This window comes from Hypanus sabinus, chromosome 3, assembly GCF_030144855.1.
Source record: "Hypanus sabinus isolate sHypSab1 chromosome 3, sHypSab1.hap1, whole genome shotgun sequence".
NCBI lineage: Eukaryota > Metazoa > Chordata > Chondrichthyes > Myliobatiformes > Dasyatidae > Hypanus > Hypanus sabinus.
Window position 1 is genome coordinate 39989156 of NC_082708.1, and position 27587 is coordinate 40016742.

General features: G+C 43.1%; 1 protein-coding gene across 1 annotated transcript in view; it reads right to left on the minus strand.

Annotated features, from left to right (window-relative positions):
• LOC132391221 (microtubule-associated tumor suppressor candidate 2-like) overlaps positions 1-27587 on the minus strand; it is a 305375-nt gene that overhangs the window by 124276 nt on the left and 153512 nt on the right. The window contains exon 4 of the mRNA XM_059964130.1: positions 14415-14561. Coding sequence (XP_059820113.1) covers positions 14415-14561 — 147 coding nt within the window. The remainder of the gene's footprint in view (positions 1-14414; positions 14562-27587) is intronic.

A 27587-nucleotide genomic window follows, 5' to 3' on the forward strand; every position in this document is an offset into this window, starting at 1 on the left:
TTCCGATTTTGTTTTAAGTTCTGTGTTGTTCACTCATTTCTTTTTTCAGAGAGGGAGAGGGAGAGAGAGAAGCATGTTTTCTTTGAATGAGTTCCATGGTGTTACTTTGTTTTGTGGCTGTCTGTGGGAAGACAAATCTCAGGGTTGTATACTGCATACATACTTTGATAATAAATGTACTTTGAAACTCTGAACTGTGCTGATGCAAAACAGATATGAAATAGGCAAAATATAAGTAAGCTTGCACTGAATCTTGAGAAGAAGGAAACTTCTCAATAAAGGCACAGTTTTGGGCACAGTTTGGGCTCAAAACAGAATTCTGGCCAACAGCACAGTTACTATAAGATTTTGCTATTCAGAAGACATTTAAAAACTGTACTGAATTTCTTTGCTTTGTGGCTATCTGCGCAAAGACGAATATCAGGGTTGTACACTGTGAACTTACTTCACTGATAAATGTGCTTTGATTCAAAAGCCAAAGGTTTACCTTATCATCAAAGCATCTCTGAATTTCCTAAGGATTACCTTGCAATGGCATTATGCATGAAAGGATTGCAGTGATGTTTCAGTTGTGCATGGCAAACGCAGTAGAGTCCGAAGTCCTTGTTTAATTTCCCACTGAGACTCACATACAACGTTTGTAGATCATTGGGTAAGGCAAACCAAAGTTAGAAGTATCTGCCATTAGAATCGGACCTGGATCAGTGACGGGGGAGTTGGGGTGGGGCGAGGAGTTCTGGAAAAAAAAAGGACTGGGACAAGGGGTCAGGGACGAGGAGATAAGTGATACAAGAATTGGTGCCTATGGTTTGGGTGGAGAGATGAGAATCCGAGAACTGGAGCCTGGGGTCATGGTGGAAAGGTGAACGGCTGACAGACATATAGCTGTTCTGGGAATGTGTAATGATGGCTGCTCTCAGACAATCTTTCCTAAATCCCCTTGCAATTATCCATTAGGAGTGTTCCACAGGGAATGGTGAAGCTTTCTATGTGTCATATCAGGCATATGAGGATAAATCAACCTAGGATGTGCTCTGTCAAATTTCCAAAGCAATGCAAACCAGCACGTCAATGACTTTCAATCATCTCATTTCACTCTGGGTGAAGTGTATGATCTATAATCAGTGATAGAATTCCTGGGCCTACATATTTTATACATCTATTACCACCCAAGATAGAAATAACGCAAAGGAGTATAGAATTCATCTAGTTTACTTGCTTAATGTTTCAGTCTTTGTCAATGGACTTAGATTTTCAGTATGCAGGAAATAATTTATGAAGATGAATTCATCTCAAACTATATGAGAGTAGCAGGGCCGTAGAGAGTGTAATTGAACAGCAAGGCCTTGGGATATACAGTAAGTACACAGCTCTCTTAAAGTGGCAACAACATTGGTGGACAGAATGCGGAAGTACATTTGCCTTTATTGGCTGCAGCAATGACTACGATTGAGATATCATGCTACAGTTGTACAAGTCTTTGCTTAGACTGCACTTTCAATACTGTGCATGCCACAGGAAGGATGTGGTTAAACTGGAGAGAGCAAAAACGATTCACATGAATCTTCCTGGACTGGAAGGCTTGTGTTGTACTGTACAGAGATACTGCAACTGATTATATCTGGAGCAAAGAGGGCTGAGGAGTTTATAAAATGATGAAGGGCATAGGGTAGGTCATCACAGTTTTTTTTTACCATTGTAGGTGAGTCTAAAACTAGGGGGCACAGATTAAAGATAAAAGGAGAAAGATTTAAAAGGGACCTTAGGGGCAGGTTTTTCACATAGAGTAAGGTAGGTATGTGGAACAAGAGAATATGGTAAAGGCAATATTTAAATACAACATTTAAAAGACAGTTGGGAAGGTTTGCGAGTTGGAAAAGTTTAAAAGCATACAGGCAAAATTGAGAAATAAAATTAGCATAGGTCAGTATGGATGAATTGGGCCAAAAGGGCTTTTGCAGTGCTCTGGAAGCTGATGAATCCCTTAATCAAATAGTGACCTTCATCATGTTGATTCTCAACTGTGAGGGAGTAATTCTGACAGAAGGCATCAATAGGGGTGATATGATTGGCTGGGATCAGTCAATAACGGTGGGGGGGTTTGCTACTCTGGGATCGGTCAATAACGGGGTTTGCTACTCTGGGATCGGTCAATAACGGGGTTTGCTACGCTGGGATCGGTCAATAACGGGGTTTGCTACTCTGGGATCGGTCAATAACAGGATTTGCTACGCTGGGATCGGTCAATAACGGGGTTTGCTACGCTGGGATCGGTCAATAACGGGATTTGCTACCCTGGGATCGGTCAATAACAGGATTTACTACGCTGGGATCGGTCAATAACGGGGTTTGCTACGCTGGGATCGGTCAATAACGGGGTTTGCTACTCTGGGATCGGTCAATAACGGGGTTTGCTACCCTGGGATCGGTCAATAACGGGGTTTGCTACCCTGGGATCGGTCAATAACGGGGTTTGCTACCCTGGGATCGGTCAATAACGGTGGGGGGGTTTGCTACGCTGGGATCGGTCAATAACGGGGTTTGCTACCCTGGGATCGGTCAATAACGGGGTTTGCTACGCTGGGATCGGTCAATAACGGTGGGGGGGTTTGCTACGCTGGGATCGGTCAATAACGGGGTTTGCTACGCTGGGATCGGTCAATAATGGGGTTTGCTACGCTGGGATCGGTCAATAATGGGGTTTGCTACCCTGGGATCGGTCAATAACAGGATTTGCTACCCTGGGATCGGTCAATAACGGGGTTTGCTACGCTGGGATCGGTCAATAACGGGATTTGCTACCCTGGGATCGGTCAATAACGGGGTTTGCTACCCTGGGATCGGTCAATAACGGGGTTTGCTACGCTGGGATCGGTCAATAACGGGATTTGCTACCCTGGGATCGGTCAATAACGGGGTTTACTACGCTGGGATCGGTCAATAACGGGGTTTGCTACGCTGGGATCGGTCAATAACGGGGTTTGCTACTCTGGGATCGGTCAATAACGGGGTTTGCTACTCTGGGATCGGTCAATAACGGGGTTTGCTACCCTGGGATCGGTCAATAACGGGGTTTGCTACCCTGGGATCGGTCAATAACGGGGTTTGCTACGCTGGGATCGGTCAATAACGGGATTTGCTACGCTGGGATCGGTCAATAACGGGGTTTGCTACGCTGGGATCGGTCAATAACGGGATTTGCTACGCTGGGATCGGTCAATAACGGGATTTGCTACCCTGGGATCGGTCAATAACGGGATTTGCTACCCTGGGATCGGTCAATAACGGGGTTTGCTACGCTGGGATCGGTCAATAACAGGGTTTGCTACGCTGGGATCGGTCAATAACGGGGTTTGCTACTCTGGGATCGGTCAATAACGGGATTTGCTACGCTGGGATCGGTCAATAACGGGATTTGCTACGCTGGGATCGGTCAATAACAGGGTTTGCTACGCTGGGATCGGTCAATAACGGGGTTTGCTACGCTGGGATCGGTCAATAACGGGGTTTGCTACGCTGGGATCGGTCAATAACGGGGTTTGCTACCCTGGGATCGGTCAATAATGGGATTTGCTACCCTGGGATCGGTCAATAACGGGTTTGCTACGCTGGGATCGGTCAATAACGGGGTTTGCTACCCTGGGATCGGTCAATAACGGGATTTGCTACCCTGGGATCGGTCAATAACGGGATTTACTACGCTGGGATAGGTCAATAACGGGATTTGCTACCCTGGGATCGGTCAATAACGGGGTTTGCTACCCTGGGATCGGTCAATAACGGGGTTTGCTACGCTGGGATCGGACAATAATGGGGTTTGCTACCCTGGGATCGGTCAATAACGGGGTTTGCTACGCTGGGATCGGTCAATAATGGGGTTTGCTACCCTGGGATCGGTCAATAACGGGGTTTGCTACCCTGGGATCGGTCAATAATGGGGTTTGCTACGCTGGGATCGGTCAATAACGGGATTTACTACCCTGGGATCGGTCAATAACGGGATTTGCTACCCTGGGATCGGTCAATAACGGGGTTTGCTACCCTGGGATCGGTCAATAACGGGGTTTGCTACGCTGGGATCGGTGAATAACGGGATTTGCTACCCTGGGATCGGTCAATAACGGGATTTACTACGCTGGGATCGGTCAATAACGGGATTTGCTACCCTGGGATCGGTCAATAACGGGGTTTGCTACGCTGGGATCGGTCAATAACGGGGTTTGCTACCCTGGGATCGGTCAATAACGGGGTTTGCTACCCTGGGATCGGTCAATAACGGGGTTTGCTACCCTGGGATCGGTCAATAACGGGGTTTGCTACCCTGGGATCGGTCAATAACGGGGTTTACTACCCTGGGATCGGTCAATAACGGGGTTTGCTACCCTGGGATCGGTCAATAACGGGGTTTGCTACGCTGGGATCGGTCAATAACGGGATTTGCTACCCTGGGATCGGTCAATAACGGGATTTACTACGCTGGGATCGGTCAATAACGGGATTTGCTACCCTGGGATCGGTCAATAACGGGGTTTGCTACGCTGGGATCGGTCAATAACGGGGTTTGCTACCCTGGGATCGGTCAATAACGGGGTTTGCTACCCTGGGATCGGTCAATAACGGGGTTTGCTACCCTGGGATCGGTCAATAACGGGGTTTGCTACCCTGGGATCGGTCAATAACGGGGTTTGCTACCCTGGGATCGGTCAATAACGGGGTTTGCTACCCTGGGATCGGTCAATAACGGGGTTTGCTACCCTGGGATCGGTCAATAACGGGATTTACTACGCTGGGATCGGTCAATAACGGGGTTTGCTACCCTGGGATCGGTCAATAACAGGGTTTGCTACGCTGGGATCGGTCAATAACGGGGCTTGCTACCCTGGGATCGGTCAATAACGGGATTTGCTACCCTGGGATCGGTCAATAACAGGATTTACTACGCTGGGATCGGTCAATAACGGGGTTTGCTACGCTGGGATCGGTCAATAACGGGGTTTGCTACTCTGGGATCGGTCAATAACGGGGTTTGCTACTCTGGGATCGGTCAATAACGGGGTTTGCTACCCTGGGATCGGTCAATAACGGGGTTTGCTACCCTGGGATCGGTCAATAACGGGGTTTGCTACCCTGGGATCGGTCAATAACGGTGGGGGGGTTTGCTACGCTGGGATCGGTCAATAACGGGGTTTGCTACCCTGGGATCGGTCAATAACGGGGTTTGCTACGCTGGGATCGGTCAATAACGGTGGGGGGGTTTGCTACGCTGGGATCGGTCAATAACGGGGTTTGCTACGCTGGGATCGGTCAATAATGGGGTTTGCTACGCTGGGATCGGTCAATAATGGGGTTTGCTACCCTGGGATCGGTCAATAACAGGATTTGCTACCCTGGGATCGGTCAATAACGGGGTTTGCTACGCTGGGATCGGTCAATAACGGGATTTGCTACCCTGGGATCGGTCAATAACAGGATTTGCTACCCTGGGATCGGTCAATAACGGGGTTTGCTACCCTGGGATCGGTCAATAACGGGGTTTGCTACGCTGGGATCGGTCAATAACGGGATTTGCTACCCTGGGATCGGTCAATAACGGGGTTTACTACGCTGGGATCGGTCAATAACGGGGTTTGCTACGCTGGGATCGGTCAATAACGGGGTTTGCTACTCTGGGATCGGTCAATAACGGGGTTTGCTACTCTGGGATCGGTCAATAACGGGGTTTGCTACTCTGGGATCGGTCAATAACGGGGTTTGCTACCCTGGGATCGGTCAATAACGGGGTTTGCTACGCTGGGATCGGTCAATAACGGGATTTGCTACGCTGGGATCGGTCAATAACGGGGTTTGCTACGCTGGGATCGGTCAATAACGGGATTTGCTACGCTGGGATCGGTCAATAACGGGATTTGCTACCCTGGGATCGGTCAATAACGGGATTTGCTACCCTGGGATCGGTCAATAACGGGGTTTGCTACGCTGGGATCGGTCAATAACGGGGTTTGCTACGCTGGGATCGGTCAATAACGGGGTTTGCTACTCTGGGATCGGTCAATAACGGGATTTGCTACGCTGGGATCGGTCAATAACGGGATTTGCTACGCTGGGATCGGTCAATAACAGGGTTTGCTACGCTGGGATCGGTCAATAACGGGGTTTGCTACGCTGGGATCGGTCAATAACGGGGTTTGCTACTCTGGGATCGGTCAATAATGGGATTTGCTACCCTGGGATCGGTCAATAACAGGGTTTGCTACGCTGGGATCGGTCAATAACGGGGTTTGCTACCCTGGGATCGGTCAATAACGGGATTTGCTACCCTGGGATCGGTCAATAACGGGATTTACTACGCTGGGATTGGTCAATAACGGGATTTGCTACCCTGGGATCGGTCAATAACGGGGTTTGCTACCCTGGGATCGGTCAATAACGGGGTTTGCTACGCTGGGATCGGTCAATAATGGGGTTTGCTACCCTGGGATCGGTCAATAACGGGGTTTGCTACGCTGGGATCGGTCAATAATGGGGTTTGCTACCCTGGGATCGGTCAATAACGGGGTTTGCTACCCTGGGATCGGTCAATAATGGGGTTTGCTACGCTGGGATCGGTCAATAACGGGATTTACTACCCTGGGATCGGTCAATAACGGGATTTGCTACCCTGGGATCGGTCAATAACGGGGTTTGCTACCCTGGGATCGGTCAATAACGGGGTTTGCTACGCTAGGATCGGTGAATAACGGGATTTGCTACCCTGGGATCGGTCAATAATGGGATTTACTACGCTGGGATCGGTCAATAACGGGATTTGCTACCCTGGGATCGGTCAATAACGGGGTTTGCTACCCTGGGATCGGTCAATAACGGGGTTTGCTACCCTGGGATCGGTCAATAACGGGGTTTGCTACCCTGGGATCGGTCAATAACGGGGTTTGCTACCCTGGGATCGGTCAATAACGGGGTTTGCTACCCTGGGATCGGTCAATAACGGGGTTTGCTACCCTGGGATCGGTCAATAACGGGGTTTACTACCCTGGGATCGGTCAATAACGGGGTTTGCTACCCTGGGATCGGTCAATAACGGGATTTACTACGCTGGGATCGGTCAATAACGGGGTTTGCTACCCTGGGATCGGTCAATAACAGGGTTTGCTACGCTGGGATCGGTCAATAACGGGGCTTGCTACCCTGGGATCGGTCAATAACGGGGCTTGCTATACCTGACCATGATCCACACAGTCAGGCCTGGGCAGTAGGTTAGGAGAAAATCTGTGTTCAGCTGCAGGGGCCTCTATGATCAAATAGCCTGATGGCACTTTTGAACTAACTTGCCTGACTGAAATTATTTTGATTCACAACAGAATGTTTGGGTCTGCGAAGTCATATCCTCTCAAGTAATTTATAGAATTTTGCCATCAGCACGAAAGTGGTCAGCGAAACATTTGCCCTGACCACTGAGATGTCCCTTGATATTGTCAGTGCACAAAGCTAATACTTGGTAATTATTCCTTCCACAGAAACACATACTAAGTCTGTGGTAAATAATGAAGCAGCTAATTGCATCCACAAGTCATGGATAATTAATTTAGTACTTCAAGGAGAGATGGGCTTAGCAATTCCTGTAGAACTGCTTGCTTTGATGCGATTTTTCAGAAAGTGTTCTGGGATATATAGATACATTTCACAGCAGATTTTCTTAACCCAAGACAAACACAAGGCATTTATACCAATTTACATGTTTGTATAAATTATAAATGTACATCAATTTTGGGACAACAAACCTCTTTTTCATCAGCTCTTTATAATCATAGTATTCCTAAATTTCCACCTCATCTATTATTCATCCCACACAATTCATGTAGTTGTATTTCATAAAGCATTCTATGAGTATTCTCAGAGAATTTACAGCCACCTGCAATACCAGAGACACAAGACACACGCAGCTGGGAATCCAGAGGATTACAGACTACAAGTCTACGCTGTGCATCAGTGACCACAGCATTTCACTCCCTGAGAGGCTGAATGTTTTCCATGCCTGGTTTGATATGTAGAACAAAGTGCTGGTGAGGAAGGCACCCCTACCCCCAGGGGAGCAGACACTCTGTCCGACTGAAGCTGAGGTAAGGAAGTCCCTGGCCAGAGTCAACCCATGCAAAGCTATGGGGCCCAATAATATACCAGGTTGGCTTCTGAAAGACACAAGTCCAGCAGATGGAGGTGCCGACAGATATATTCAACATCTCTCTGGAACAATCAATTGTCCCCTTGGCTCGGTTTTCAAGGTGGCAACCATCATTCCATTGCCAAGGTGGGTGACAGTAACCTGCCTAAATGATCATTGTCAGGTGGCATTAACATAATGTGGTGAACTACATATACCTGTCTGGACACGCCCCCTGCTGACTACTCCTGTGGCTCCTCCCACAGACCCCTGTATAAAGGTGATTGAGGCCTGAGCCTGGCCTCTCAGTCTCCAGGATGTAGTACGGTGGTCAACCACTGCTTGTTTCTTCTTCCAGTCAATAAAAGCCGATATCTCGCCTTTACGTCTCAGAGTGAGTTATTGATAGTGCATCACATAAACTATAATGAAATGCTTTGAGTGGCTGATCATGGACCACATTAAAGCCTTTCTTCTGGCTACTTTCGACCCTTTCCAGTTTACTTATCGCTCAAATTGACACACTGACAATGCAATAGACTCTGCCTTCCACCCTGTTCTGTCCCACCTGGAAAATGGGGTCTTCTATGCCCGTCTGCTGTTTATAGACCAGTTTAGCATTGAACACCATCATATCACAGAAACTGGTGTGGAAACAGTCCTCATGGGGTCTCAGCAACTCCCTCTTCAACTGGATACTGAACTTACTAGTAAGGCCACAGTCAGTCCTCCTCAGAAAAAGTTAAGTGCGCCGAGTTCCTGGGAGTTAACATCACAGAACACTGAACAAATAGTCATCAAGGCCAAGTACATGAAGGTTAAATCTACCTATCCCTATGCCCATCTTCCCACCTCTCCATCACACAACCTCCACCTCTCTCCATCTGTAAGATCTTCTTTCACATCCAATTATGGCTTTGTGGAACATCTTGGATCTTTTCTTATATGACTGGGAATATACAATGCAATGTCTTTGCTTTGGAATAGATTGAGAACTTGAAGATATTGCAAAATTAGGACAAAGTAATATTTTGATCTTTGAGAACAAGGGAATTTGGATTAGCAACAAGTGACAAGAAAGACCATTCTGGATATGAGTTGGTGCTCATTGAGCCAAAGTTCAAAGTAACTTTATTATCAAAGCACAGATATGTCACCATATACAACCTTGAGATTTATTTTCTCGCAGGCTCACACAGTAAATCCATGAAACACAACCAGAATCAATGAAAGACCTCACCCAACAGGATAAGCAAACAGCCAATGTGCACGAGACATCAATGTACAAATACAAAAGAAAAATAAATAAATACATATGCAATAAATGTTAAGAGTATGAGGTAAAGAGTCCTTGAAAGTGAGTCCATAGGTCATGGGAACAGTTCAGTGACGGGGTGAGTGAAGTTGAAGACCTCTGGTTCAAGAGCCAAATGATTGTAGGGTAATAACTGTTCCTGAATTTTGTGGTGTGGGACCAATTGAACTTTGTGGAAGAAGAGATACCAGGCAAACTACTGGAATTATCATCAATGAAGATGAGAAAAGTAGCAGAAAGCTGTGCCAGAGAAGCAGATGAACACCTACTGTCCACATGGAAATACTTTGTTCAGGGAATGAATGGGATGTGGAATCTGTAGCTGTAAAAGGACTCCACAGGAACCCATTTACTGCTCAAGTGTCTGATTTTGGGCATAGGGTCAGTTGCAGTTGAGTTCATGATGGGGATAAATCAATGGTTTTAGTTTTCCCCGTGTCTAGGCAGAGCAAGCTTATTTAGATAAGAAATTCCACAGATGCTTAAAATCTTGAGCAACACATGTGAAATCCTGGAGGAACTCAGTTAGACAGGGAGCATCCATGGAACAGGATAAGTAGTCAATGTTTATGGCCGGGACCCTTCATGAAGGCTCATGACAAAGGGACTGGGCCCAAAATGTCAACTGGTCATTTCCCTCCATTGTCGTTGCCTGACCCGTTGAGCTCCTCCAGCTCATATACAGTTTAATATTGGCCAACTGGACTGGCAGCCACAGGGTCAAGAGAAGGGGAGCTAAAATTAGTGTAAGTACAAGTGAAGAGAAAAGAGCTCCTGTAGGACACTGGAGAGTTAATTAACTGCTAATATGAAGCACATTTTTATTGCAGGGTTTTTATTACTTGGCTTTTTAGATTGACTAACTTTTCTGCTTATCTACATTAAACATAGACGTCTAAAATTATATCCATAGCAAGTAATATAAATATATAAAATGTATTTTCCCTTTTCCATTTCCAAGTGTCTACAGACTCCTTTAATGTACTTATTAAAGGAGTATTGGTTTCTACTTAAACTTCAATTCTGTATAGTCACGAGGTCAGGGAAAGAGAAAAGAGATTTGGAGAAGATCAAGGAATTTTTTCACTATTGGTTAGAAAATGGAATGCACTGAGTGGGTAGTGGAGGCAGGTATTCTTATCATATTTAAGAATTATAATGACAAGCACTTGAACCGTAAAACATCAAAGTTGCTGGATAATGAGATTAGTATAGATAGGTGCATGATGTCACATGGGAATGGTGGACTAAAGGCCAGTTTCAAGACTCAATGACTCTATTACTCAAAGTGTGACTATTGTTTCAGCCATTTTAGGTGAATCTGCATGGCAAAGGTAAGTGGATTTCTTCATTCTTGTCAGCTGTGTTTATTTCTGGCCTAGATTATTTGGAAGGAAATAACCCTAAAGAATTAAGTTTCTCAATTACAGAGAGTGGCCTCTGGGCCCGGGGTATATTCTTAGTGAAACTGGTAGGACAATAGATGGGATCCAGAATTACCTCTTGGTACTTCTATAGATCCTACTGAAAGCTTGTGATGTATGAATTAGCTTAATGCAATAGGAAGTATTTTAAGAGGTCCCAGCTCATCTTGCTTGTACAAAAGATTTTTCCTGGGAGGTTAACATAAAGAATAACTGGCCTAGAAATTCTATTGTATAGTGCATTGATTGGCTAATGATCCTTGTATATTATGTGCATAAGCATTGAATCCATTAAGAAGCATAGTTGACTCTGTGCAATGTCACCTGTTGTACAATGCATGGTTGCCTGAAAAATCTTTATCACAGGTGTGTTTTAAAAAAAAAAATTCATAGGTGATGACCAAAGAAAGGTTAAAGCCTGTCCTTTAAAGCTGTTGCCCCTAATCATGCACTACTCTGTTTCTGGAATGAAGCAGATCAGAGTATGGAGTAACCTTTCAGATGAGCTTTTGTCCTAATGGTCAACAATCATTGACCAATATATACCAACCCACTCTGTTATACAGTCGGTCCTCCTTATCCATGGGTTCCGCATGTGCGGATTCAATCAACCGCGGATCAGGAAAACCCTGAAGTTCTCTCTCCAGCACTCGTTTGAGCATATATAGACTTTTTTTCTTGTCATTATTCCCTACACAATACAGTATAACAACTATTTACATAGCATTTACATTGTATTAGGTATTATAAAAGTATATGGGAGGATGTGCATAGGTTACTGCTGATTGGGATCAGGAAAAAAACTGAAATTCTCTCTCCAGCACTTATTGTTTGAGCATGTACAGACTTTTTTTTCTTGTCATTATTCCCTAAACAATATAGTATAACAACTATTTACATAGCATTTACATTGTATTAGGTATTAGAAGTAAGTCGAAACAGGTACATCCAGTATTATTTAGCGTCAGTTAGTCAAATGTTTGTCTTAGTATATAGTATATATTTTACCTTTCTTATATAAAACACTTAAGAAATGTATGTATTTCAATAATTAAACCACTGCATTGCTTAGTAATAATTGTAGCTTTCATCAGGGCAGGGCCTTTCACATGCTCCATTATTCTCACTTTATCCTTTAAAATTGTTCCGATCGTTGACCGACTGTAGCTTAACGTTTTTCCAATGACCGGACCGACGGCATTTCATCTCTTTCTAATGGCTTTATTATTTCCACTTTATTTTCAATCGTGATCGTTTTCCATCAACGGAACAGAAACACTGCGGATTCAACAGCAGCCACAGGCGGTGAGTCCCGAGCTCCGCTGAGTCCTAAAGTCCACCGCACTGAGACTGTTAAATAAGGGACTTGAGTATCCATGTTGTTTGGTATCCTGGAACCAATCCTCCGCGGATAAGGAGAGCTGACTGTAATTTGTCCACAGCCGCTGAAATCACTTTTGGATGCCATTCAATCTTCTGCCTACCTCCATTCACTGCCTTGTTACAATCTTCTTTCTGGCATTTCCAATCTTCCATCTCTTCTCCCTAATCTCCTTCAAAAATCTCTCTTCAAACCTAAACACAAGAGATTCTGCAGATTCAGAGGCTGGAAATCTTGAACAACACACACAAAATGATGGAGGAACTCAGCAAGTCAGGAGTGGGATAAATAGTCACCATTTCCTGCCTCTCTGATGGTTTTGTTTTCCACACCACTAATCTTTTTCACAGTCCATTTGGTTAACTCACCAGAACTCCAAGGGATTATCACTGACTACTCACAGCAAACCTTTTCACTGGCCACCTTTCAGCTCTAGTCCGAATCATTCTCATCTGCTGTCTGTAATGATTCATGCCCACTTCTCTCATCTCCCAATCACCACTACAACTCACTACAATTTTCTCACTGTCCTTGCCATGATCTCCTCTTCAAGCATAGTGGGTGCTTATGGAAACAACTCCTTGCCATAGATTATATGTGACTGTGTAACCACAGCAATAATTTCCTTACAGACAACAAATTAGCACGTTATATGCCTTGGGATATCAGACAACTTCAGCCTCATAGCAAAAGGATACACACTCTTATCACCATGTTGCATTCAGCATATGAAAACATACATGAAGAATTTCTAGACCATTAAAATATACTTTGCAGAACTCTAAGGTATTACTCTCCATACAAGAAAGAGCTGTTTGCAGAACACTAGATATTGTAAGCACCTTCATTGTCAAGTAACACTATTTCTCCAGTGCAAACACGAGGAAATCTGCAGATGCTGGAAATTCAAACAACACACACAAAATGCTGGTGGAACACAACAGGCCAGGCAGCATCTATAAGGAGAAGCACTGTCGACGTTTCGGGCCGAGACCCTTCGTCAGGACTAACTGAAAGGCAAAAAACATCACTGGCAGAGGCTTCACAGTAGTGAATTTAAAGAGCAAACATGAGGAAATCTGTGTTGTTTGAATTTCCAGCATCTACAGATTTCCTCGTATTCGCACTGGAGAAATAGTGTTACTTTTGAAACAAATTATAGATTTAAGTGACATTGACTGTGATAAAAATGTACAGAGAAACTGAAAGGCCTTTCAGTTAGTCCTGACGAAGGGTCTCGGCCTGAAACGTCGACAGTGCTTCTCCTTATAGATGCTGCCTGGCCTGCTGCGTTCCACCAGCATTTTGTGTGTGTTGTTACTATTTTTCCAGTGCTTTGATTGTATCTTGTCCACTACTAGTTAAAAGTTAAAGTTGGATGAGAGGGGTTTGGAGGGATATGGCCCAGGTGCAGGTCAGTGGGACTAGGCAGAAAAATGGTTCGGCACAGCCAAGAAGGGCCAAAAGGCCTGTTTCTGTGCTGTAATGTTCTATGGTTCTAGTTGAGATAAACAGTATGCAATTACAATTTCATATTTTGGACTCTCAGGAAGGACAACACATTAGTTAACAACTGATTAAACTTAAAAATATTTGTTTCGACAGTTGTGTTAGAACCAGATGGGCTAAGATGAAACTGTTCATTTCCACCTTTGTCATTTTTATGATTCAATTTTCCACTGTGGCACCAGGCAAAGTGCATTCAATGAAATGCCTTACCATCAAAAAAAGGTTTGAAAAGGTATCCCTTTGTCTTTGTGCTGACCACTGGCAGGGAGCTACCTACTATCTTATCAGGACTACACTAAGATGTCTTGTCTGTCAGACTATCAGATCTAAAGTCAAACTGATGTCCATATTTTATTTAGTATGTGCATATGAAATAAGATTTTGTGAAGCTTATTTATTTACTACTAAATAGTTCAAGTACCCCATATTTAATAAATACATACTTTTCTAAAATACTTGCCTGTTACAGAAATTTTATGTATTTAACTTCTGGTGCTCAAAACGAACTCTGGGGGAAGGCTGAGATTCCCTTAGGTTCAAATTTTAGGACTGAAATATTTAAGGAGATAAATTATGCAGATGATATAAGACTATTTGTGCCATGTGCTGCTTTTTGCTGATACTCACTGCCTGCTTTGATGGTTTTAGGTCCTGAAAGCAAGTCCCACCGATTCGCTGTTGTATTGCCTGGAGGCAGCAGACCAGACTTTCCACTCAAGGCGTCAGTTACGGAAGTTGTTGCTTTTGAGCTGATTTTTTCTTCACTGTTGGAACCTGCAAAAATACCATTGTTTACTTATTATAATTTCACAATAACTTAACATAAAAGATAGCACTCTGAATTCTACAATTAGTTAATAACAAATTGCTAAATTAATAGACAAGTAAATCATTAACAAACACAAGAAGCACCCTAATTTTCATTCTGAAAAGCTAACTAATTAAAGCAATTCATGAAATTCAACATTAAAAGAACTCCATTGAATCGTGTTAAAATTCTCAAAGTTTGCTGCTGCTGTTATTGATATTCATGGTTATATTTTCTGCTCAGCACTGCAACATTCATTACTATATTTTATTTAATAGAGTCTGTGAAACACTTAGCTTGCATAGGTTTGTTGGAACGATGATAAAATATATTGATCCAGTAACTTCATCTGAAGTACATAAATGCTTAATGCTGTGTTAAGCTTAACCTCAGTTTCAAAAGTTTCAAAATGCAAAGTGAATACACACAGTCACTTCCTGAAAACAGCTATAATATAAAAATCCTATTAAACAATCCATTCGGAATAATTTTTCCAATTTTAAACAACACAATGGATCATTCATGACTCATGAAGCAGCATTATTTGTAACAGCTAATGCTAAACTGCACTTGACATTCTAGGATTTTTAAAAAAATGTTGTTACAATATAGGCACAGAATGCCAGGCCCTTTGCTCCACCACTCAGTTATAGAACAAGGTGGAACACGTTCAGATATTGTTATGTTTCACCATTGACAAAAATATCCCTTTGTGAAGGTAGCACTAAATCATTTTATGATAGAGCTTTGCCCCGTGGCAAATCAGAACATCGGAAGGTTGGAGAGGAGGGGACCTCAATCACTGCGTGACGTTGAAAGGCAGCAGCAGATTGTGGAGCTTTGACTAGTGCCTGATCAGCGTTTGGGATTGATTAATAAGAGCTAATATAATGAAGGCAGGGGCAAGCGCAGTAGCCATCATCTGAGTGGACATAGTCAGACTGATGATATTCAGGCTTTAGCTCTTCAAGGCTTCAGCAAAGAGGCGCTTCAGTCAGAGAAAGCAAAGTAAAGAAAAGCTCAAGTTTTCTTTTCCTTCTCTTCTTTGTATCTACTCAGCTAGGACAGTAGAGATGCCAAGCACGATTGTGAAATAATCCTTTTGTGGAATATGGAAGGCAGGGAGACCTCCAGTGTCCCTGAAGACTACAGCTGCGAGAAGTGCATCCAGCTGCAGCTTCTAACACTCCGCGTTAAAGAGTCAGAACTGGAACTGGATGAACTCCGGATCATTTGAGAGACTGAATGGGTGATAGACAGGACATATAGGACATATCTATATATCCTATATAGACACAGGTCCAGGACACAGGAAACTGGGTGACAGTCAAGAAGGGGAAAGGGGTGAAGGAGCTGTGCAGGGTACCCCTGTAGCCACCGTCCTTAACAACAGGTATATCATTTTAGACACTGTCGGGGGGGGGGGGGATGACCTACCAGAGGAAAGTTGCAGTGGGCGAGTTTCTGGCACTGAGTCTGCCTCTGTGACACAGAAGGGAAGGAGGGGGTGAAGGCACACTGTGGTGATAGGGGATTCATTAGCAAGGTGAACAGACAGGAGTTCTGTAGGTGAGAATGAGATTCCCGGATGGTATGTTGCCTCCTGGGTCCTGGCGTCTGGGATATCTCAGACCGAGTCCTCATCATTCTTACGTGGGAGGGTGAACAGCCAGAAGTCATGGTCCATGTAGGTACCAATAACATGGGTAGGGTGAGTCACAAGGTTCTGTGTAGGGAGTTCAGGGAGGTAGGTGCTAAGTTCAAGGGCAGGACCTCCAGGGTTATGATCTCAGGATTGCTACCCATGCCACATGCTAGTGAGGCTAGAACTAGGAAAATTATACAGTTTAATACATGGCTAAGGAGTTGGTGTAGGAGGGAGAGCTTAAGATTTTTGGATCAGTGGGCTCTCTTTCAAGGTGGGAACTGTACAGAAGGAACAACTTGCACCTGAACTGAAGGGGGACTAATATCCTGGCAGGAAGGTTTGTTACTGCTGCAGTGCGGCGTTTAAACTAGAGTTGCAGGGGGATGGGAACCAGAGTGCCAGAGCAATTAGTGGAAATATTGTGGAGACAGATGTTGGTAAGACCTCAGACAAAGTTAAGAATCAAATGGTTGAGCATGGTGTGACTAGTGTCCTGAGCTGCTTTGTATTTCAATGCAAGAAGAAGTATCGTAGGAAAGGCAGATGATAGTGCTGAAGATGAGGTGGCTGGTTTACAAACAGAGGCAATGTGTAGTGAGGAGAGACTGATGCTAGGGCAAAGTTGCAGTCAACAGGATGAGTTGCAATGTAAAAGGCAGACAAAATTGAAATGGGTGAAGGTGTTGTATCCGGATGTGTGCAGTATACGGAGTAAGGTAGATGAATCGGTAGCATGGTTGCAGATGTAGAAAGGCCGAGTAGGTAGTGTTGCTCTGTTGGTAAAAAAAAATTAGAAAGAAGCAACACAGGATCCAAAGGTGTTGAATCATTGTGGATAGAGCTAAAGAACTGCAAGGGTGAAAATACCCTGGTGGGAGTTGTATACAGATCCCCAAACAATAGTAGGGATGTGGCTACAAATGACAACAGGAGATAGAAAATACATGCTGAAAGGACAATGTTATAATAGTTCTGGGGGACTTCAATATGGGTAGTGGCTCCATATGTCACTACTACAGGGCATGGTGACCCTGCCTTACTCAAGTCCCAGGCTCAGCTGGCAGATCCCACTGCCTTGTGGGTATCTTCGGGAGAAGAGAAGGTTAAGGAGTACACCCTACACAAATCCAGAGTGCAGCCTCTAAGGTGGTTGGATGAAGTATCACGTTACCTCCCGGCAGCTCCTGCAGCCAAGCTGATGCCAAATGTACTGCTTCCATTCCTTTGGACCACATCTGTAAGACCGAGAGGGGGATCTTGATGTCTGGGCAGCCCAGGGTCTCCATATTCATTGCCCAGGTCTGCACCCTGGGGAACTGGGTGCATCCATTGTCTACTTAGACGGAGCCATTAATAACAATATGCAGATAGATTGGGAAAATCAGGTTGGTATTGGATTATACAGGGACAATGTCTAGAGTGCCTATGACATGCTTTTTTTTAGAGCAGCTTGTGGTTGAGCCCACTAGGGGATCAACTATTCTGCATTGGGTGTAGTGCAATGAGCTGGAATTTATCAGAGACCTTAAGGGAAAAGAAATCTTGGGGGAAAGTGATCATAATAAGATCAAATTCACCCTGCAATTTTAGAAGGAGAAGCTAAAGTCAGATGTATCTAGTATTACAATGGAGTAAAGGGAATTACAGAGGTATGAGAGCGGAGTTGGCCAGAATTGACTGGGAAAAAAAACACTGGCAGGGATGATGACAGAGCAGCAATGGCTGGAGTTTCAGGAAGTAATTCAGAAGGCATAGGATATGTACAACCCAAAGAGGAATAGGTATTGTTAAGGAAAGATGACACAACTGTGGCTAACAAGAGAAGTTAAAGCCAACATAAAAGCCAAAGAGAGGGCATATAATAGAGCAAAAATTAGTGGGAAGTTAAGGGATTGGGAAGCTTTCAAATACCAAAAGAAGGCAACAAAAAGAAGGTTAAGAAGGTAAAGATGGAATACAAAAGTAAGTTAACCAATAATATTAAAGATGATACAAAAAGTTTCTTCAGATACATAAACTGTAAAGCAGAGGTGAGAGTGAATACTGGACTGCTGGTAAACGATGCTGGAGAGGTAGTACTGGGGGATGAAAAAATGGCAGATGTACTGAATAAATATTTTGCATCAGTCTCCACTGTGGAAGACACTGGCAGTATGATGGAAGCTTCAGGTGCAAGGGGGAATGAAGTGTGTGAAGTTACCATAACTAGAGAGAAGGTTCTTGGGAAACTGAAAGGTCTGAAGGTAGATAAGTCACTTGGACCAGACGGTGTACAGCACAGGGTTCTGAAAGAGGTGGCTGAAGAGATCGTGGTGGTATTAGCAATGATCTTTCAAGAATCACTTGATTCTGGAATGGATCTAGAAGACTGGAAAATTGCAAATGTCACTCCATTCTTCAAGAAGGGAGAGGCAGAAGAAGGGAAACCACAGGCCAGTTAGTGTGACCTTGGTGGTTGGGAAGGTGTGTGAGTCAGTGATGTGTTCTCAGGGTACTTGGAAGCTCATGATAAATTAGGCCACAGTCAGCATGGTTTCCTCGAGGGAAAATCTTGCCTGACAAACCTTTGAACTCTTTGAAGAAATAACAAGCAGGATAGACGAAGGAGATGTTGTATATTTAGATCTTCAGAAGGCCTTTGACAAGATGCCGCACATGAAGCTGCTTAAGTTAAGAGCCCATGGTATTACAGGAAAGATTCTAGCGTGGATAAAGCAGTGGCTGATTGGTAGGAGGGAAAGAGTGGGAATAAAGGAAGCCTTTTCTGGCTGGCTGCTGATGACTAGTGGTGTTCCACAGGCGTCTGTGTTGGGATCAATTCTTTTTAAGTTATATGCCAATGATTTGGATGATGGAATTGATAGCTTTGTTGAAAGGTTTACAGCCAATATAAAGATAGGTGGAGGGGCAGGTAGTTTTGAGGAAGTAGAGAGGCTACAGAAGGACATAAACAGATTAGGAGAATGGGCAAAGAAATAGCAGGTTGAATACAGAGTCAGGAAGTATATGGTCATGCACTTTGTTAGAAGAAATGAAAGATTTGCCTATTTTCTAAATGGACAGAAAATACAAAAAAAATTAAATGCAAAGGTAATTGGAAGAATATAAGAGAAGGGATGTGATGTTGAGGCTCTATAGGGCACTCATAATATGACACTTGGAGTATTGTGTGCAGTTTTGGGCTCCTTATTTTAGAAAGGATATACAGAACATTGGAGAGGGTTTGGAGAAGATTCATGAGAATTATTCCAGGAGTGAAAGGGTTATTGTATGAGGAATGCCTGCAGCTTTTGGGCTGTATTCCCTGGAGTTCAGGAGAATAGGGGGATCTCATAGAAACATTCCGAATGTTAAAAGGCCTGAACAGATTAGATAAAGCAAAGTTACTTCCCATGGTATAGGCGTCCAGGACAAGACAGCATGACTTCAGGGTTGAAGGACATCATTTAGAACAGAGATTCTGAGAAATTACTTTAGTCAGAGGGTGGTAAATCTGTGGAATTTGTTGCTATGAGTGGCTGTGGAGGCCAAGTCATTGGGTGTATTTAAGCAGGGATAGAGAGGTTCCTGATTAGCCAGGGCAGTGGAGAAGGCAGGGGAGTAGGGATGACTGGAAGAATTAGATCAGCTCATGGTTGAATGGCGGAGCAGACTCAATGGGCCAAATGGCCTACTTCTGCTCCTGAAACTTATGGTCTTATGGTCTATACATTAATTAATTCTTAACCTACACTTGTATATAACACTTGGATCTATATGCTCCACACTTTCCCCAGTCATCCGTGTGGTACCTTATCAAAAATGTTCGCAAATTTTAAATACACCAAATCTACTTATTCCCTTCATCTTTTCTATTGGATAGAATCTTAAAGGATTGCAACAAATGAATTTTGTTCATTTTATATTTTGTTCAATAAATTGCAACAAAATATTATTTTTCTTGCATAAATATGTTGTCTGTTCAATCTGACCATCATTTTATAGACTTACAACATTTATTTATCATAGATTACAATATTTTCCCAACTATGAGCAGCTTCAAGTTTGTGGCCGTCACCACCTCAAAGCAATCATGAAGGCAGCATGACAGCACTTCTGCTTTGTTTGGTGTTTAAGAAGAGTTGGTACATCACCAACTTTCAGATTTCCATAGATGCATGGTGAAGACCATTCTGACCACTGCACCACTGCCTGGTGTGGAGCTTCCAATGCACAAGATCACAAGAAGCTGCAGAGAGTTATAAATAAGCACAACCTCTTCCACCACTCAGGACATCTCCAAGAGGCAGTGCCTGAAGAAGGCAGCTTCCACCACTAAGTACCCTCATCATCCCAAACATGCCTTCTTCTCATTACTACCATCAGGGAGAAGGTACAGGAGCCTGAAGACCTACGCTTAATGATTCAGGAACATCATCTTCCATACACCATCAGTATTCTGAATGGTTTATGATCACTACCTCATTATTAATGAATGCTACTTCATTATTATTTTTCTGGCACTATTTATTCAATAATTTATAGTAAATTTTAAGTCATTGCACTGTACTGCAGCCACAAGATGACAAATTTCATGTCATGTAAGTCATGGATAAGAAGTCTGATTCTGAATATCGGGCTAAAAGTAAGTATTTTCATCTACTCCTTTCACTTCTTTAGCAAAGAGTGAGATCGCATTAGAATCCTTAAATCTTCAGAAACCTCCAGGATCTACAGAATTTTGGAAAATAACACCCAGAGGATGCCACCTTTCATATATCTGGAATCTGGATCATTCCTGTGAATAATCTGCTGGGACTGTCTATTGTGCCCAGTGCTGTAGATGTGTCCTCATCTACATTGGTGAGAACTGGCTAAGTTGGGGCACTGCTTCCTTTAGCTCTTCCACTCCATCCACCACAGGTAGCACTTCCCAGTGACCAAACATTTTAATACTGACTCCCATTCTGACATGTCAGTCCTTAGGCCTTGATCATGGTGGAGGACCAACACCGTATATTCTATCTGTGGTAGCATCCAACCTGATGGCATGAATATCAATCTCTCCTTCCGGTAGAATAAATTCTTTGCCCCCCCCCCCACTACTTCCTCTATTCTCCACTCCAACATAACTTCCCTCTGCCGCCCCTTTCTCCCACCGTCCACTTTACTCTCCTACAGATTTCTTCCTCTCCAGCCCTTTAATTTTCCCACCCACCTGGCTTCACCTATCACCTTCTAGCTCATCCTCCCTCTTCTCCCCCACCCTTTTTATTCTGGCGTCTTCCCCCCCCCCCTTCCTGGTTCTGAAGAAGGGTCTTGGCCTGAAACATCGACTGTTCATTTCCACGGATGCTGCTGAGTTTCCCCAGCATTTTGTTGGTGTTGTTCTTCATTCCTGGGAATTCTTCTGTTGCATCCTCATTTGTACTGGACATTTGGTTCGTCAATACTTCTGGAAGCCATTTTTCACTCAGGAAAGACAATGTATTTATCTAATTCATCTGCCATTTCCTTATTTCACAATACCAACCTCCCTGTAGGGGACAAATATTTGCCATTTCTCTGTTAATTTTATAAGCCTTTTCTTTAAACTTAGTATCTCGAACTTCACCTAAAATTCAAGGCTGTATTACTACTACTATTGTATTTTTGTACCTTAAATTAATGTAGATTTGTTTCAAAATGTGTATGTTTTAAAACTACTACCTGTTCACTGTCATATTTTAATGTAGTTTTTCAATCTATCACTAACCTGCACCTGACACCCTTATAGTTTCCTTTGTTTAGACTGAACTCAGCCATGGATGTTTGCAAGCCCAGCTGTGAAAGGACAGGGTTGGGTATGGGGCTAGTAACCCCATTCTGTAAAAGTCCAGAGCTACAGAAATGCCAACAGAAGCTCCAAAGACTTTATGCCTGGGAGGGGAAGCATCTTCACCTAGTAGATGCATGATGTTATGTCGTGAAAGCCACAAGTCCTTGAAAGCCAACAGTGCTGAACAACTTTCTGGCCCCAGACAGAGGACTTGGGTGAGCTACTGTTGGTAGCCTCTAATGCTGGAAGGGGTGATGGGCTTAGGTTGTTTAGAATGAATATCCTTGAACTACATCACTTTCAAACTTAATGCAAAATTCTCTTCTAAGGGGGCATTTACAGATTCTCCTATTTCTTACAAATGTTTTCAGAGTTGCATTTCCAAAAACATCAGTATCTGTCGTTTTCAGATTCATCTCAAATATAGTATTGCAATCAACATTGATGCATTTGTTGCTAAAGGCAAAAAGTGCACATTCTGCTTCACATTCTTCCATTGTACTTCCAGGATATTCTGCTAATACACCAGTACAAATGTGGACTTTTAACATGCAAACAGCAGGTCTAACTTATCAAATCTGCTGTTCATTGAGAAATATCTACTCTTTGTGTTCAGGCACCTGTAAGAATATGAGTCCTAAAACTGGAGTTTACTATTAAATAGGTGCTGCCATGATATTTAGATGTTAAAGAGCTCCTCTTAGCTATACAAGCCCATGGTGGTGGAGTCAAACCCAAATTAGAGTCATAACACCAGATGCAGTGACAGTCGTTAAACAAAATGGCCAGGACTTTGCAGTTAGCAGTGAAGCAATAATGTTCACTCTCCAGCTTTGAAGAATGCTGCACAAAAGAAATAATCTTTGTGGGGGACCTCCAGTGCATGATAATGAAGTTATCAAGCAGGTTCAGCTGCTTATCGTATTAAAAGCAAAATAAGGAAGTACATGCACTTTTTTATATGGATGTTATACACATTATACAGCATAAAGACTGTAAGAAGAAACTTAAGAAACATTAAGAACCTTGTAAGATGAGACAATTTACTATTGGAAATAGTTATAAAATTTTAATATAATTTCTTAGCAAAAAAATAACGCCTTTATAGAACCATAGGGATTGTTAAACAGTTAGTTATGGTTTCAAAGTTCAAAGTGACTTTATTATCCAAGTACATATACGTCACTATATACAACCCTAAGATTCATTTTCTTGCAGCCGTACTCAATAAATCCAGAACAGAATAATAACCATAATGGACTCAATGAAAGACTGCACTAACTTGGGTGTTCAATCTTGGACGGTTTGATATATTATTAAAACATGCCACAATATGCATCATTTCCACTTTTTAACAGTAATACTTACTCATAAATACTGGAAATATCTTACAATTCTGAATATACTTAAGAAGGATGTAGATAGATTTTGAGACAGAAGTCATCAAGGGACACAAGAAGAGATGGGAAATAATGAGACTGAGGATAGGCCATGGTTATATTGAGAGGAAAAACAGGCCCAAAGGGCCATATGACTTCTGCTACTATTTTCTGTTTTTCTATTTCACTAGAAGCAGCTGAAAAGCAACTCACCATTCAGATTCAAATTAGTTTACTGTCATTTACACCAAGGTGCAATGAAATTCCTTGCTTGTGTGAATCTACAGAGTGAACAATGTACATGGTAATTAATAATAACTACAACAATACAAATACAAATACTTTATTGTCACCAAACAATTGATACTAGAGCATACAATCATCAGTGATATTTGTTTCTGTGCTTTGTGCTCCCTGAAGTACAAATCAAAGTAAATATAATAAAAATTTAAATTATAAATCATAATTAGAAAATAGAAAAGGGAAAGTACGGCAGTGCAAGTCAGGGCCAGATATTTGGAAGGTACGGCCCAGATCCGGGTCAGGATCTGTTCACAAGTCTTATCACAGTTGGAAAGAAGCTGTTCCCAAATCTGGCCATATGTATCTTCATGCTCCTGAACCTTCTTCAGAAGGGAAGAGGGACAAAAAGTGTGTTGGCTGGGTGGGACTTATCCTTGATTATCCTGGCAGCACTGCTCTGACAGCGTGTGGTGTAAAGTAAGTCCAAGGATGGAAGATTGGTTTGTGTGATGTGCTGGGCTGTGTTCATGATCTTCTGCAGCTTCTTCCAGTCTTGGACAGGACAACTTCCATTCCAGGTTGTGATGCACCCTAGAAGAATGCTTTCTACAGTGCATCTATAAAAATTAGTGAGAGTTTTAGGGGACAAGCCAAATTTCTTCAGCTTTCTCAGGAAGTAAAGGCGCTGGTGGGCCTTCTTGGCAGTGGACTCTGCTTGGTTAGACCAAGTCAGGTCATTTGCGATATTCACCCCAAGGAACTTAGAGGTTTTGACCTGTTCCACCTGCTCACCACCGATGTAGATGTGGTCATGTGGTCCACTACTCCTTCTGAAGTCAACAACCAATTCCTTCGTCTTGCTGACGTTGAGGGATAGGTTATTGTCTTCGCACCATGCCACCAGGTTCTTAATTTCCACTCTGTACTCAGACTCATCATTACCCAAAATGCGGCCTACAATTGTGGTGTCATCAGCAAACTTATATATTGAGTTCGATGGAAACTTGGCTACACAATCATGGGTGTACAGTGAGTACAGCAGGGGGCTGAGTACACAGCCTTGTGGGGCACCGGTGCTCAGAGTGATTGTAGAGGAAAGCTTGTCCCCTATCTGGGTCCTGTCTGTGAGGAAGTTGAAGATCCAGCTGCAGATCTGAGTACTAAGACCCGGGTTCTAGAGCTTAAGAATCAGTTTATTTGGAATGATGGTATTAAAGGTAGAGCTGTAATGATGAAAAGGAGCCTTACATATGTGTCTTTATTCTCCAGGTGTTCTAAGGAGGAATGTAGTGCCAGAGAGATGGTGTCTGCCGTTGACCTGTTGCTCCAGTAGGCGAATTGCAAAGCGTCGAGGTTGACTAGTAGGTTATGGTTGATGTGTGCCATAACCAATCACTCGAAGCACTTCATAGCAATTGATGTTAGAGCCACAGGTTGGTAGTCATTCAAGCATGCCACCTCGCTTTTCTTCAGCACCGGGATTATCGTTGCCTTCTTAAAACACGAGGGCATCTTAGACTGAAGCAGGGAGCAGTTGAAGATGTCAGCAAACATTCCAGCTAGCTCATTTGCACAGGCCCGGAGAATCCATCCCAGGACGCCATCTAGGCCCATCGCCTTCTTTGGATTTATCTTCAGGAAGGCTGTTCTAACGTCTTCCACTGTGATGATGAATCTTGATGCCACCAGGTCCGGTTCACCTAGAGGGGGCGGGACACTACTCTTCTGGTAGAATCTTGCGTAGAATGCATTAAGTTCATCAGGAAGAGAAGCGCTATAAATCCAGTCAAGAGTGTACAACAGAAAATACGTATGCATGCAGTGCTGAAGTGACAATAAGAGAACAATCGGGATAGGTAAAATTGAGGTGATTAGTTCAGAGGAGAAAAAGCTGTTCCTAGGTCTGCTCATTCAGGTTTTTAAGCCTCTGTATTTTCAGGAAGATAGAAGAGAGAAAAGGGAATGGCCAGGGTGGTAGCATGTTTGTTGATATTATTAGCCTTTCTGATAGAAGGAAAAGACAAGCCTGTGATGGATTGAGCAGTGTTGACCACGCTGCAGGTTCTGTCACTCCTGCTGGTGGTATTTGGGGAGCACATTCCTATTTGATGAATTTCAAGTGTTCATGAACAGGACATCGGAGGTTGCTGTCTTAAGGGAGATGATCATTCAAACGATATTTGTTTGAAGGGGCATGCAGACCACCAACAAGATGGTAGAGGTAAATTCCTTTGGTAAAATAAATGGCATTTTGTGAAGAGATATTCCGGCTCAAAGGAGCTGAAATGAGGTAAGACCAGCAGATCAGAGCATCATGAAGCATTGATAGAAGAGATGCCAGCACATGTCCTCTAGCACAGGAAAATTGTATGCTCCATATCCATACACAAGTGGAGGAGCAGAAAAGTAACACTTAGATTCCGTGTTTGATTGATCATGTGCATACTCGAGAAGTTGCGATCAGATTTCTCTGCAGTACATTAAATAACCATAGCAAGACAATTGTTCCTCTTTAAATTGCAGGTCAATGTTGACTAATCCTAATACATATACAGAATGCTGATTTAAACTGTTTTTTTTTGCTGATTTGAAGCTTCTGAGCTAAAGGTACCTTCTGCTACAATAACCTATGCTTTCTACCTCAGTAAGAGAGTCCCACATGCCAGCTGCCAGACTTCAAGAGCTGCTTTTCTGACCTTCTGGTACTTCACTGTTTTTTGGAAGTTACTACACTAGGTTTCCTTCTGGTGATCTCGAAGTATGCTCTCCTGTGCAGCCTGCCGGGAACTTCATACATCTTTGGCATTCTAATTGTAGTTCATTTACTTGTTGAGCAATTTGTATGTCTTATGAACTTTAGGTTTATAATCAAATAAAAAATGCTGTGAAAATTCTGTATTTATTTTCGGCAACCTAATGACAAGCCCTCTAGGTTCGGGCTGTACTCAGGGCTAACAACACTGACTGGTAAAACAACATTTTGTTACAGAAACAGCAATGAAGAATCCTTCCACATTTGTGTGCCACGGTATTCCTGATTCTCCACCCAGGACTTGTGTGACTGACAGTAAACCGAAAGGAAGCTACTGACATGATGAAGGAAACCATGTATGCCACCATAGATGGAGGACCTTCATTGCTGTCCTAAACACGCCCGTGGCGTAACAGGCAGTAACACACTGTTCATACGCTGTGAGACATAAATTAAGGAAATAACATTTTCATTTTTACAAAGTCAAGCTTCTAAAGACCAGCATCTAGAAATGCAACAGTGTTAAATTGGGTCACATCGTTAAATAATCATATATTTAATAATAAAAAATCATATAGGTAACAAATAACACAAACAATAAAATTGAGGAAGTCCCTGAAAATCTACACTATCACTAATTTAAAAATGTAAGTAAGTGGAATTATAAGTGTAACGCCCCGTTAAAGGTTTCAGTGCTAACGTAATGGTCTTTCTGTGGAAGCAGTGCTTGGATTATGGTTAGAGATAACTGGTGCTTTGGGATGTGAGCCGTCCAATCAGGGGAGCGGGTTTTCCTTTGTGTGCCTGACACCGGTGTGAGCTGGGGTCCTTGTTCGGCAGGAAATGGGGAGAGAAGATGCAGGATAGAACCGGCTGTAGGATTCGACCTGGTGGGGTACAGTGATTCCAACGGAGCAAGGTGCCGGGGTCGACTGAGGATCAGTGACTATGACTTTTGAAAGGGTTGAGCTCCAACTTGTGCACATTTGACTGTTTAATTCTAAAGGGCCTTTTTGTTTTTTTATTTACTAACCCTTTAGTTAAGATTCATAAAAATAATTCCTTTAATCGTATGCAATGTGCTGTCTGTTACTTCTTGGCACTGAGTTGGAACAAGGTAGCAAGTTACACAGAATTGACACAAACTAGGGTATGGCGTGGGAGAGCTGTCCC